The sequence below is a fragment of the Rhinolophus hipposideros genome (genome assembly GCF_964194185.1).
Source record: "Rhinolophus hipposideros genome assembly, chromosome: 6".
Lineage (NCBI taxonomy): Eukaryota > Metazoa > Chordata > Mammalia > Chiroptera > Rhinolophidae > Rhinolophus > Rhinolophus hipposideros.
In genome coordinates, this window is record NC_138052.1 from 84516432 (window position 1) to 84529905 (window position 13474).

At 55.6% G+C, this 13474-nt stretch overlaps 1 protein-coding gene across 3 annotated transcripts; it reads left to right on the plus strand.

Moving 5' to 3' along the window:
* The first annotated feature begins 1301 nt into the window (after window positions 1–1301).
* On the plus strand, window positions 1302–11067 carry SLC11A1 (solute carrier family 11 member 1). 3 transcript variants are annotated; one of them, XR_013993539.1, is made up of 16 exons: window positions 1302–1573; window positions 2111–2232; window positions 2962–3084; window positions 3386–3505; window positions 4303–4409; window positions 4822–4892; window positions 5214–5281; window positions 5438–5593; window positions 6227–6385; window positions 7265–7354; window positions 7515–7634; window positions 8070–8219; window positions 8656–8729; window positions 9142–9295; window positions 9426–10095; window positions 10933–11067. XR_013993539.1 is itself a non-coding variant. In XM_081051803.1 (15 exons), exons 1-15 carry the CDS (start codon window positions 1561–1563, stop codon window positions 9534–9536), a joined length of 1638 nt encoding a protein of 545 aa, XP_080907929.1. In that variant the 5' UTR covers window positions 1302–1560; the 3' UTR covers window positions 9537–11067. The 3 variants fall into 3 exon arrangements, 1 of the variants encoding a protein (XP_080907929.1); XR_013993540.1 differs by having other exon boundaries at window positions 9426–10013; window positions 10921–11067; XM_081051803.1 differs by having other exon boundaries at window positions 9426–11067.
* Window positions 11068–13474: the final 2407 nt, after the last annotated feature.

Genomic DNA, 13474 nt, shown 5'->3' on the forward strand with positions numbered 1-13474 from the left:
AATAGGATTGCACAGTGACAAATCATGATACTGCTCCCTGACCCATCACTCACCCCTTCCCTCCACCCCGCTTTCCACTCCCTCCAGCCTCTCCCATCAATGAGGAGTCAGAGAATTGGCTGCCTCTCCCACCCTGGCTTTGGCTAAGAGTGCCCCTGGTTAGAGGGTGCCAGTGATTTGGGGCTTAGCAGAAACTGCTGCCTCTGGCTGAAGGCCTCTCCCTTCACAGCTGCTCTGGGGAAGCCTGAGAACCTACCCCGATTTTCTCTGGGTTTTGAGGTATCAGATTTTGGAATTGGAAACCCCATAACAATTCAGGGTTTGAATCTTCTTGTCTGAAAAGGAAGGCTATAGGAGAGAGGACATGGGGGTGTGGGAAGGAGAAGACCCTGAGGAAGGGAAGTAGGGAGAGTACAGGAGCTGGCAAGGAGGAGAAACTGAAAGCTGGAAGGGTCTTGCCCACCATTTCTCTAGAAGTTATAGAATAATAACCTTCAGGTAGAATCTAGCCATAGGAATATTTTGTTTAGATTAAACATATTTGTTTTTGACCCTAGTGTTCAAAAAGCATATGCTAAAAAAAAAAAAAAAAAAAAAAAAAAAAAAAAAAAAGCATATGCTGCTTAAAATTCCAAAATTTCCAGCATCTTTGACAAATCAGAAAATATGGTGACAGTGGGCCCTCATGACAATTAGCTGGAACTCCGTAGGCACTGCCCTCTTCAGGCACAGTATATGACCTCTGTTTTTCTCCACTGGCCACCACTCTCTACTGTCCCCCGACACTGAGATTCAGCATCATTTGTCATTTAACACTGAACTGGCGCTGTTTTTCTTATTCCCAACCTGTTTCATAGTTTATCTTTCCTGCCTGGACTCCTTGGGCATCTAACATTTTAACCTCTTAGCTTGTCTGAACCCTTCATTTAACAGAAGAAACCAGCTCAGAGAGAGGACACAATCTGGTGACAATCTCAAGTGAATCAGTGGCATAAACTGGACCAGGATCCCAGCGCCTCTTCCTTCTGAGGATGTCCTCGGCCTGAATCTTGAATACATGTCCCTTTGGTAGTATCCAGAAGGTCTTTTCCTCTGAGGCACTCCACGGGAATCTGAAGCCTAGGTAGCCACCAGGACTCCTTCCTCTCTTTAGCCCAACCAGTGGTCATGGGACTCCAGACTGAAGAGATGAAGGGACTCCAGATTGAAGAGATGCTTGTGTAAGGGGGCTGTCAAGTGATTCAGAAGTGAACGCCCAAATTAACAGGAAGTATCTTGAAATCAGAGCTAAGTTGAGAGGCATAGAACATGGGGTGCCTGGAAGGGGGTCAGAGGTATTGTGGGGGTCAGGCCAGAAAAGGAACGAAAGTCCACACTTTCCGCCAGAGCCGGCCACTTCTGTCTTTGGAAAGTGTTTCACAATATCTCGTGTGTGTGAGGACAGCCGAGCTCAGCTGAAGATGGGTAAGAGGGTGTGGGCTCACACACTGACACTCAGAGAGGAAACATGGTCTGAGAGGCTGCCAGCACACCGCTCACACACAGAGTGCCTGACTTGCTATGATCATGACAGGTGAGTAGCCACCTCCAGGGATGGGGAGCGGGGAGAGTCAGGGGCAAAGGAAGTCTTTGGTCTCCCCATGGGAGTCCTGGTCCAGACCACAATTCTGGACACGAGCCTGGGGTTGGGCCCTTTGCATCCCAAAGGACAGAGTGTCCCTTAGTCTGGTCTCTGTGTACTTGAAGCCCTGGAGCTTCCTCAGCTGCTGGAGGAGACAAGGGGCATACATGCTGGTGCCAATTAGCCCTCTTCAGAGCCCAGTGTCCCTCTCCACGTCCTCTGTGGCAAGAGAGATCTGGATTTGGGGATTCTCTGCACACACATGGAAGGAGAGACCTTCTGAAGGCTCCACTTTCCACATATCTTCTGGAACATTTGGTCAAGGGGTGAAGGTGATGGACCCAAGATGGGAGTCAAGGGTCCCTATTCAGTTGGGCCTTGATTTCCCTACTTTCCCAGGAGGAAGTAGGGGAGGAACACAAATGGCTTTAGCCCTGGGCCACCAGAAAGAAGCAGGTCACTCACCATGCCTCATGGGGCCTTTTGCAGGTGACAATGGCCCCCAAAGTCCAAGCAAGCCCACATATGGCTCCATCTCCAGCTCATCCAGTGCAGAGCCACAGCAAACGACCTACCTGAGTGAGAAGGTCCCCATCCTGGACACAAAACCGGTGGGAATGCTGGAAACTTCCTGGGCTCTTTCTGGATTGATAGGATCGTATGGGATCTCAGGGACTGGGGGAGGATGGTCTTCTCAAGACCATAGCAAATCCCTTCCAGCTCCAACACCGTGCAACTGTCCTTTTCCTGCTTCTGTCCCCAGAGTTTATCATTTCTAAAAATTATCAAGTGGCTTTCTGGATGAACGTTGGCCTTGCTATGAATAGAAAGGGACTTGGGGCGAATTCAGGTTGGCGCCTCAAGGATTTCTTGTATCATAAACGGAAAGAACCTGGACAAGGGCATCGGGAGAAGAGAAGAAGGCTGCAGGCTGGCTTCTAGGCTGCTTCTAGGGCTAGGCTGTCACCCTGCATTTTCAGCATCTCTAGCAGATTCCAGGCTGCCATGCCTAGCCCTGGAATAGGGTAGGGGGAACATCAGCTCAGTGAACTCCAGAGAGGAGGGCCTGTGGTCTGACAAGGGGCTGGGGAGGGAGGAGCGGGACTGGGGCAGGCTGGTCAGGTGCAGACAGGCTGCCGAATGAGATGGATCTATAGAGCTGACCCTCCGTCACTCAGTAAATCCTATTGGTTCCTCCCACTCCATGCCTTCCACTAACCCAGCTCCAGAAACGGGGAATGGAGGGCAAGGCTGGCCAGCCTGGCTGATGAGCCCCTAGGGCCAAAGCCAGCTGTTACAGCTCTGTACTAAGGACCCCCATCCCCCACTCCCACCCGCAGGGCACGTTCAGCCTGCAGAAGTTGTGGGCCTTCACGGGGCCCGGTTTCCTCATGAGCATCGCTTTCCTGGACCCAGGAAACATCGAGTCGGATCTGCAGGCTGGCGCTGTGGCTGGATTCAAAGTGATTGTGCCTGGACACTGTGGGGAGGGGGGTGACCAGGCTAAGTGGGTGGAGACCCCAGCTTGCCGCACTTCCCCAGAGTGGCCTGCATGGATGGTGTTCCTGAGAGAAGATGTTAAGTTGAAATGGGCCAGAAAAGGACCCCCAGGGCAGCCCTGCCAGAGCGCAGGGTGTATGGGAGTGTGGGGAAGGTTGTTTTTTTTGCTCCATCTCCCCTACTCTCTCTCCAAGGAGTGTCCTTGGCTAGAGGTTGCCACCGATTTGGGGCTCTGCCTCTGGCTGAAGCCCTTTCCCTTCACAGCTGCTCTGGGTGCTGCTGTGGGCCACGGTATTGGGCTTGCTCTGCCAGCGACTCGCTGCCCGGCTGGGCGTGGTGACAGGGAAGGACTTGAGCGAGGTCTGCCATCTCTATTATCCCAAGGTGAGCTTGGTGGGCCTGGACAGGAAACATCCACAGGCCCCAAACCCAAAACAGCAATTTACAGTTTCCGTGATCAAATAAATACATCATCTCAAGTAGGGTGTCACAGTCCATTTGATAGGTGAGAAGACTGAGGCTCAAACTAATAGCACACAGACTGAGGCATGTTAGACATGCCATGTTCATTTTATAGAAGGGGCAATTGAAACCTGGAGAAGGTTTGTCCTGGGAAAACCAAGGCAAAAAATAGGTAGGCATCAGCTCAGGATGGTCATTGACCGGGGTGGGTGGGGTGACACTGGGGGCTTGGCTGTTGTCAGTGTCCAAGCAGGAAAACCGAAATCCTGCCATTAGGTATTTCAAAGGTATTTAATACAGGGATGTAGACACAAAGGTGTTGGAAGGGCTGGAGGAACAAGGGAAGGAGGTGTTACCAAGAGGTCAGAACGCTGCCAGGCAGAAGCCCAGGAGCCATCATTTTCTGTGGAGCTTCTGGGAGCACTGCCCACCTCTGCTGAAATGGCCACCAGTGCAGCTGGAGCCCGGCTTGCCTGGTGCTTTTGTTGATGCCACTGCCAGAAACACCAGCAGAAGCAGGGGGAAAATAATTTCTCCCTGCCTTTTAATCTCCCATAAGTGTTTCATGCCAAACCTAATTGAAAACCAACTGGCAAGGCTGTCTTGCAAGTGTAGTTTGCAGGCTTCCAGCCCAAGAGTACAGTGCTGAGTACAGAAGGTAAGTGCAGGTCTGAGCCAAACAACTGGCCCAACCTTGATGAAGGTTGCCTCCTCCCCAGGTGCCCCGCACCCTCGTCTGGCTGACCATCGAGCTCGCCATCGTGGGCTCGGACATGCAAGAGGTCATCGGCACAGCCATAGCCTTCAGTCTGCTCTCGGCTGGACGGTACTGCCCCAGAGGCCCCAGGACTTCAGTCCAGGGCTGGGAACCGACACTACTTCTTCTCCAGGCCTTGTACTTCCCTGAGTCCATTTCTGACTCAGAGCTGTTGCCCAATTTGTCAGATGGGGAAACAGAGACCCAGATATGTAACGTTATTTGTCTAAAGTCACACAGATGTCAGTGATGCTGCTTTCAGGGCTCTAACCCCAAGCTGCCTACCACGCTGGTCCCCCACCCAACCTGCTCCTTCTTCTCAGGTTCTGTGCCATTCTCCATCCCAGCACACTCCCACTGACCTCTGGGGCCACCTGGGTCTCTGGTCCCAGGACCCCAGATTCCACAGTCTTCAGGCCTGAGGGTGGGAATTTCAGATCCCTGGACCAGGCTGGGCTGACCCAGGCCACTCTGGTTTCAGAATCCCTCTCTGGGGTGGCGTCCTCATCACCATCGTGGACACTTTCTTCTTCCTCTTCCTCGATAACTACGGTGGGTGTGCCCCTCATCTCAGAGGGGACTGTCCTGTGGGGTGGGCAAGTGACTGCAGGAGCTGGCTGACCGACAGGGCTGTTCTGGGGAAGGGTTCTGGGCTGAGCTTCACTCTGGCTACCTGGCCTTCAGCAAGTTACACAGAATTCTGTTTCTTCACCTAGAACATGGGGAAGAGAATAGCACAGACGTCATAGGGCTGTGGTGAGGATTCACTGAGTGCGTGGAACAAAGCGCTCAAGATTTCGCCATTAATAATTGCCGATGTTACAATTTTTTGTGGGTTTTTGTTGTTGTTCTGTCCCTTTGCTTTTTCCCTAGGGTTGCGGAAACTGGAAGCCTTTTTTGGATTCCTTATTACCATTATGGCCGTGACCTTCGGCTATGAGGTGGGAAGCCAGAGGTGCAACCCCCCCCCACCAAAGGCCACCCCTCTCTCTGCCCCCAGCAGAGTTTGAGGGGCCAGGGTCGAGGGTTGAGGACCGTGGGGGTAAGAATAACTACGCAGGGGTGGGGTTTGGGCTGACAAGTCTCCTCCCCCACAGTACGTAGTGGCCCGTCCAGCTCAGGGAGCACTTCTGAGAGGTCTGTTCCTGCCCTCGTGCCCCGGCTGTGGCCAGCCAGAGCTGTTGCAGGCTGTGGGAATCGTTGGCGCCATCATCATGCCTCACAACATCTACCTGCATTCGGCCCTAGTCAAGGTGAGGGGGTGGTGCAGGGATGGAGAGATGCCTGCTCCCTTCTGAGTCACAATGGCCCTGCCTCCATGCCTGCCCCTTTGGCTCCTGCCCTCGCGATTTTAAGCTGGTAGTGAATCATTCTCTATTTGCTCAATATTTTAATAATTGAGCATGTACTGTGTGCTGGGATCTGGGGGGTCAATGATGAAAAGACAGACAAGTCCTCTACCTTCCTCGAGCTTGCATTTTAGCAAGGGAGACAAACCATGAGCAAGTAAACAAAGGAAAGAACTACGTATTGTGCAAGGAGCTCTGACAGAAACAAAACAGAGAAGCGTGGTAGAGAATGACTGAGGAGGGAGCTGCTTTAGGAAAGGTAGCCAGGAGTGGTCTTTCTAAGGAGGTTACCCTTGAGACAAGAAGGATGGGAAGGAAGATCAGGGGAGAACACCGTCTAAGCAGAGGGAATGGCAAGTGCAAAGGCCCTGAGGAGAAACAGCTGGGCATGTAGGAAGGGAGTCAGCTGACCTGGGCCTGTCCCAGATGCCATAGGGGGCTTTAGAAAGAACTGACATTTGGGGAGAACATACGTAGGAGAATGTTGGGGTGGCTCTGAGAGACTTTGGTTCCTCCCCCTGCCTTTGACATTTATAGTCTCGAGAGATAGACCGGACCCGCCGGCCGGACATTCGAGAAGCCAACCTGTACTTCCTGGTTGAGGCCACCATTGCCCTGTCTGTCTCCTTCTTCATTAACCTCTTTGTCGTGGCTGTCTTTGGGCAAGCCTTCTACCAGCAAACCAACCAGGACGCGGTGAGACACCTCCCCACGCTGTAGCATGCCCCATGCACGCGTGCCCTGCAGGCTTTGTGGGGGACTCCAGGCAATGCCACTAAGCCCTCTGAGTCTATGCCCTACACTTCAGGCATTGGGGGGAGGGAGGGGTTTGTGACCCTGGCCTCCTCCTGACCCCACTGGGGAGACACAGGTCCCACCAGGCAGGATCTTAGGAGGTCAGGGACTGAAAGGCACACAGGTCCAAAGGAGTTGCCTGGAAGGAAGGAGCCGAGTTGGAGGACTCAGCATTCCAGCTGCACCAGGACAGATGGGCAGTATTTGCCCAGCAAACCGCAGGGAGGGAGTTCTGGGAGGAGTGGGTCCCTGAGCACGAGTGTGGAGTGGAAACGTGCACACAGTCATTTTCTTCTCCGAGTCTTCTCATAATCTTCATTAGCAGATAAACCGCCATTCATACAGCAAGTGTTTACGGAGCGTTTCTTATGTATCAGGCAGTGTCCTAGACCCTGGACTGCTCCACTGCAGCCTAAATGCAGAGGGCAGTGAGCAGACAGGAAACGAATCAACAAATCAGTACAAAAGGGAAGAATGTGGACAATGTTGTGAAGGAAATAAAAGGGGTGATGAAACATCATTGGGGGTGTGATGAGGGAGGGGCCACGTTAGCCATGGCAGTCAGAAGTGGCCTCCTCCTTGGAGGAGGCGACACTGGAGCTGACTCTGAAAGAAGAGCCAGCAAGCGCCTCCCTGGCACTCTGGGATTTGGGGACTGTGCCTGTCTCTCTTCCTGAGTGGGTCTCTGTCATGAGGCTCTAATAACGGCGAGCCAGTGTTGGGAGCTCGCACTGGTCAGACTCGGCCGCTGCGCCAACAGTTTGCCCCTGCTGCCCACAGTTCAACGTCTGTGCCAACAGCAGCCTCCACAAGTACGCCAAGATCTTCCCCATGAACAACCAAACAGTGGACGTAGACATTTACCAAGGGGTAAGTGCGGAGCACCGGCCGGCTTGGAAGGGTCTGATCCAGCGAGGCTTGTCGCCCAGCTCACCTCAGGGGCGGGGCCTGCGCGAGGGGCGGGGCCTGCGCGAGGGGCGGGGCCTGCGCGAGGGCGGGGCCACCGGTCTGACCGCGCTGCTCCCTCCAGGGCGTGATCCTCGGCTGCCTCTTCGGCCCTGCAGCCCTCTACATTTGGGCGGTGGGTCTCCTGGCGGCCGGGCAGAGCTCCACCATGACCGGCACCTACGCGGGACAGTTTGTGATGGAGGTGGGTGGGCCAGGGAGGGCCAGGGGGTCCGAGGTCAACAAGCACACTACTGGGGGCTCAGACGCGGGCCTCCTTGATCCTTAAACAGGCCAGATCCTAAAGCAGCCATTATAAGCCCCACTTTACAGATGAGAAAACGGAGATTCAGAGGTGAGGCGACTGGCCCGAGGTTTCAGACCCAGGACTAACAGGAGCCCTTTCCCTAAAACTCTTTAGTCTTCAGCAATCAGTTGTGGTAGGGGAACTCCCTAAACTATATCCCCTCTTTACCAACTAGGGACAGAGCTAATCCCCCATTTCAGAGATGGAAAAACAGAGTTCCCCTAGGCATGAGATAGGCTGCGGGACGACAGACATCCCTCCTCTGGAATCCCCAGTCCTGCACCCCGCCACTAAGGTGCCCCCCCCCACTAAGGTGCCCCGCCTCCACTCCAGGGCTTCCTGAAGCTGCGGTGGTCGCGCTTCGCCCGAGTCCTCCTCACTCGCTCCTGCGCCATCCTGCCCACTGTGCTCCTGGCTGTCTTCAGGGACCTCAGGGACCTGTCAGGCCTCAATGACCTGCTCAACGTGCTGCAGAGCCTGCTGGTGAGGGCATCACTATCACCTGCCCCTGCGGAGTTCAACAGGAACCACAGCAATTCCCTATATTGAGCCGACCCCCGGGCACAACCTAAACACACCTTGCCAACGAGGCTCACATAATCTTCACAGTCAGCCCTGGGCTAGGAACCACCATTATCACCATTTTGCAGATTGGAAAACTGATGCACACAGTTAAGGGACCAGTGGCAGCTCTGGCATTCAAACTCAGGCAGCCTGGGACCATAGCTTCCAAACACTTTCTACTGCTTTGGAGCCCCACAACCTTGGAAGGCGCAGAGGTGGAGAAACTGAAGCTGGGAGTGGTTAGAAGACTTGCCCATGGGCACACAGCCTAGCAGAGGATGATGAGAGCTCCGGTCCCCTCCTCGTTGTACTCTGAGTTAGGGATCCTCAGCCCCATCCTCTGGCTTCTCCCTAGCTTCCCTTCGCTGTGCTGCCCATACTCACCTTCACCAGCATGCCCGCCCTCATGCAGGAGTTTGCCAATGGCTGGTGAGTACTCCCTCTCCCAGGCACTGGACTTGCATTACTGCATCTGATCCTCACAACCACCCAGAGGTAGGAATTACCATTGTTATCCCCATTATCCAGATAAGCTCAGAGAGGTTAAGGAACTTGTCCAAGGTCACACAGCTAACAAATGGGTAGCCAGGACGGGAATCAGGTTGGGGGCTGTTTCTAGAGCCTGAGCAGTTCACCCTCACTTCAGACTCTGCTCTTGCCAAATCCCATCAGGGTGGAATCTAGAGGGACCAGGAGGCAGTAGAGGGTGTGGGTCTGCTCCAGGTCCCACAGCCCAGAGAAGTTGGCTTTGTGTGCTACTCTCCCCCACCCCTGCTCCAGACTGGCTGTGGGAACGGGAGTGGAGATGCAGCCAGCCCTGAGCTTCCCTCCTGTTCCCTAGGCTGAGCAAGGCCATCACTTCCTCCATCATGGCACTGGTCTGTGCCATCAACCTCTACTTTGTGATCAGCTACCTTCCGGGCCTTCACCACCCCGCCTACTTTGGGCTTGTAGCCCTTCTGGCCGCAGCCTACCTAGGCCTCACTACCTACCTGGTAATGTAGGGTCAGTGGATGTCTTGGGGATGGGGAGGCAAAGAGAGGAGGCACACGATTGGGGGGGGGGTGGACTGGGGCTTCCCCAGAGGTCTTGTTTTCTCCCCACTCATGATGGCCCCTCCCTCAGGTCTGGACCTGTTTCATTGCCCACGGAGCCACTCTGCTGATCCACAGCTCCCACCAACACTTCTTGTATGGGCTTCCTGAAGAGGAGCAGAAGGGGGAGCCCTCCAGATGAACTCCCACCCAAGCCTGACTGGGCTGTGAAATGAGTGGGGCAGACTGGACTTCTGGTCATAAGGGTGGGGGCTGTGGAGGCAGAACTGATGGAGTCCGCGTTTTGGAAGCAGGCCAACCTGAGTTCCATAGAGACCTGTTGTTTCCTAGCTTAGACAAGTGATTAAGTTCCAGGTCTCAGTGTCTTCATCTGTGAAATGGGACACCAACCTCGCAATGGATGTAAAGCGCTTTAACACAGTGCCTGGCACTGGGACTTTTAAAAAAAAATCATCCCCAAAGTATTTATTGAGCACCTGTGGGAGTCACCTGACTGACCTAGTTGGGGGCAGGACACAGGCTTCAAATAGCATTTAAAATAGAGCTGACAAATGCTAAAGAAGGCTAGTTTGCTTCTCGCACAAAAGAGCAGGGGCAACGGAAACAGGGAAAGCAAGAAATCGCTGAACTATCAAGGAGCGCAACCTACTCAACCTCTGTCTCCTCCTCTTGCTGTCTCCCTTCTACTCTCTGGGGTGGTCTCAGCATTTTTGTTCCACCAGCAACCCATTTTCCAGGCAGTATAACCGAGGCGCGGTTCTCCCTTGTTCAGGCGCCAGGTCGTAAGGAACCCAAGAGTTTGTGCCTCGGAAGTCCAATTCATTTGCCATCTCCCCAGGGAACCTGGCTGCTGGGACTCCCAGGCCGCGCCGTTAACTCTCCCTGGGCGCTGACTCCCAGCTCCCCTTAGGGGCAGGGACGGTCCCAGGCGCCTGCACTCCCCGCCTCGGCCTCATCCTACCCGGCCAAAGAGGAGAAGGCGGGTACTCGGGCCTCACGCCCGGGATCCTTGACTTGGAGTTGAGGGTAGGGGGAGCTGTTTGGGTGGGGAACCCCCCTCTGCTGCTGGGAGTAGCCCAGCTATCCTTCGCCTCACGCAGGGGCTGCACTTTACAGACGCTCCCTGGGCTGTTTCTAGGCTCCCCCAAGTCCTTCCTCCGGCCTCTTCCCGTCGCTCCCTCCCCAGCCCCAGAGCTGCGGAGAGCGGTGATGAGGAGGGGTCCCGGGACTTTTCCCCTGGGTTGGGCCCGGAGCGGGCGCTGTTCTTGGAAGCACCCCCGATTTCCCGGGGATCCGGCGGGGCAAGCTCCGCGCTCAGGACGGGGCGCTTGTTTATGAGAAGAATTTCCTCTTTCTTAAAAGGGCAACAGCGGCAGTGGGGCCCTCAGGGAGGGACGGAAAGGACGGCTCTGGCTCAGTCAGAGCAAGAGTGGGAGAGGTTACCTGGGCAAGAAGGCTGTTCAATAATCCCCTTACCCGGACTTGGCCCTGGAGAAGATGGGGGCCCACGCCAGCTGAAGGAGGGGGTGGGTAGAGGTCCGATGGTGGAGAAAGGCATCTCCTAGCCCCTCCTTCAGCTTCTTGGAGGTGCCCCCAGCTGTACCCACTGCACACCCCTCTGGTCAATTCACTACGCAGGTACTAAATGGGCACCAGCCCTGTGTAGACGTGGGGGAGGGTGGCAAAGTTCCAAATTAAAGACGTCCGCTCTCAAGAAGTGTGTGTGTGTTGGGGGACGAGGGGGGACGGCAGGGGAGACAGCCAAGTAAATACGAAATCACTAGGTATAGTAGGATGGAGAATCACCGATGTATGTGTGGCGGGCACACCTGGGAAGAGTGGGCTAGGGCCAGAGAAAGGAACTCCTGGACAGATTTTGAAAGCTGAATAAGCAAGAGGGGGACAGAAGCATGGCAAGAGGAGGAGGGGGCGTAGGTGCGCAGAGTAGTGCAATTTGTGGGGAGCTCTTAGATCTTCTGGAGCAGGAAGGCGACCCCAGAGGAATGGGCAGGCTGGTCATGTGAATAGTTAAGCCAGCGACTTAGGGCTTGGGGACAAGGATGGCGGGGAGGGGAGGGGACCACAGGGACAGGTAAGAGCTACCCTGGGCCTGGGTGAGGGGTTAGCAATAGGTCAGGCCGAGGTCAGTCATTTCAGGTAAAGGGAGGCCCCTAACAAAGTGCTGCCCACCCCCCTCCACACCCATAGCAGCTCTGGTCCTCGCAGTCCCCAGGCTCAGATCTAACGTGAGTGGTTCGGAGGGGCTTGGCATCTTGACCGGGCAGGAGCCTGCCCAGGGCGCCCTGCCTTTCAAGGCACCCCACTCCACTTGACCAACCCCATTTGGCAGATGGGTTAGCTACGTGCTGGATGGGGAAAACCCTTGTCCACAGTGCCAGACAGAACCAGGTGTTTCCCCATTCACGGTCCCCATGACTCTGTTCCTCCTGGGATGCAAACCCAGGAAACGGGTAAGAAGAGACATTGTAGGTGACTCCAGCAGCTGGGGTAGAGAAGGACAGCAATGGGTGTGGACTCCCCTGCCTCGCAGTGAGGAAACCCGAAGAACCCGCCCAACCCTACAGAACATTTCCACCAAAGCCTCAGTCCCCACAGTCGCCCACCCTGCAAGGCAGGGGCCTTTCTGACTCACTCCGCAACCACCCGCCCAGACTCCCAGACCGAGGGTGCACCTGGCAGTGCCTGGGAGCCTGGGAGGAAGGCAGGTCTCCCAGGGGAAGAGGCTGCGCCAGCAAAGGCTTGGAGGGGGCAATAGGGGTGGTAGACGAAGGGAATTGCGAGTGGGGGAGGGGCGCAGCGGCCCTGCCCCCGCGTCAGCTCCTCTGACCGTCAAGGGGACAGCCAGTCAGGTTTCTGTCTTCACGGAGGAAGAAACGGAGGGGCGGGAAGGCGAGTCGCCCTGCTCAGGCCAGGGCTTCATTCGGTCTTCGCCACATTTCCTTTTGGGGTCAATGCGGAATGGGCGTCGGAGATAAAACGGAGTCCTCCCCACCTCCTCGGGGCCTGCCCAGGGGAAGGCGCTCCGCCTGGTGGCCAGAATCCCGCCTCTGTGAGAGCCTCACTTCAGGGCTGGGTCAAGTCGCTTCACTTCTGGGAGCTCAGTTTCCTGATCTGTAAAATGGAGTAAGAAAGGGGTCGTTCCTAGAAGTAAATGAGATGAGGGGGCGCAGCCAGAGCGGAACCCAGACCAAGCACTGGCTACACGTTAGCGATTACGATTAAATGCAATGAGGGCGGCCTTGAGGGCGCCGTAAGAGCAGGAGGGGTACCGTGGGGGTCCGGTCTGCGGGTGGGGGGAGAGTCACAGCCCAGGTCACCTCCTCCGTTCTCCTGTCGTTGCACGCAGAGCTGGCGCGCCTTCAGGCAGCCGCCGCTCCCCTCTGGCCCCGGACCCCGCGCGGGGCCTCCCGTACCCCGATCCCCCTCCGACGGTCTAGGAGGACTTGAGCCGCGCTGGCACCCGGCGGCTGCACCCAATGGGACGCCCCCGCCCCGCCCCCGAGGCCCTCGGGGGAAGGAAATGCTGAGGCGTGTTTGTCAAGGCTTGGCGTTATTATTTTTAAAATTGTGAATACAAAATAGTAACGACGAATGAAAGGACTTTCATAAACGGAAAAAAAAAAAAAACCCACCCGAAGACCTCATGGCGCATAACTTGGGAGTTTCCCTCATAAAGAGCCCGTGTGGACACGGCCGCCGGCCAGGGTGTCTGCAAGGCCTGGGTGGACCGGTGTTTAAAAGCCTCCAAAGAATAGATGTCTGAGGCCCCACGGTCGGGCACTGGGCCCGCAGGGATTGAGAGCCTACTGTGTGCGGGTGCCGTCACACACACACACACACACACACCACCCCCAATAATCAGAGTGGCCGACGTGGGAGTAGAGGAAGGGGGTCTGGGAAGGCTTCTTGGAGACTAGCACTTCATCGAGGTCTGTGGGATTTGGCTTCGCGAAAGGGGAGGAAAGGGAGGAAGCGCGTTCCAGGCAGAGGGAGCATCGCGGAGGAAGGCTCCTCCTGGAGGGAACGCTAGGTGGCTGGCGTGGGCGCCAGGTGGGGCAGTCGGGAGAGGTCAGCAGGGGTCATCCCGGGGCAGGAAGT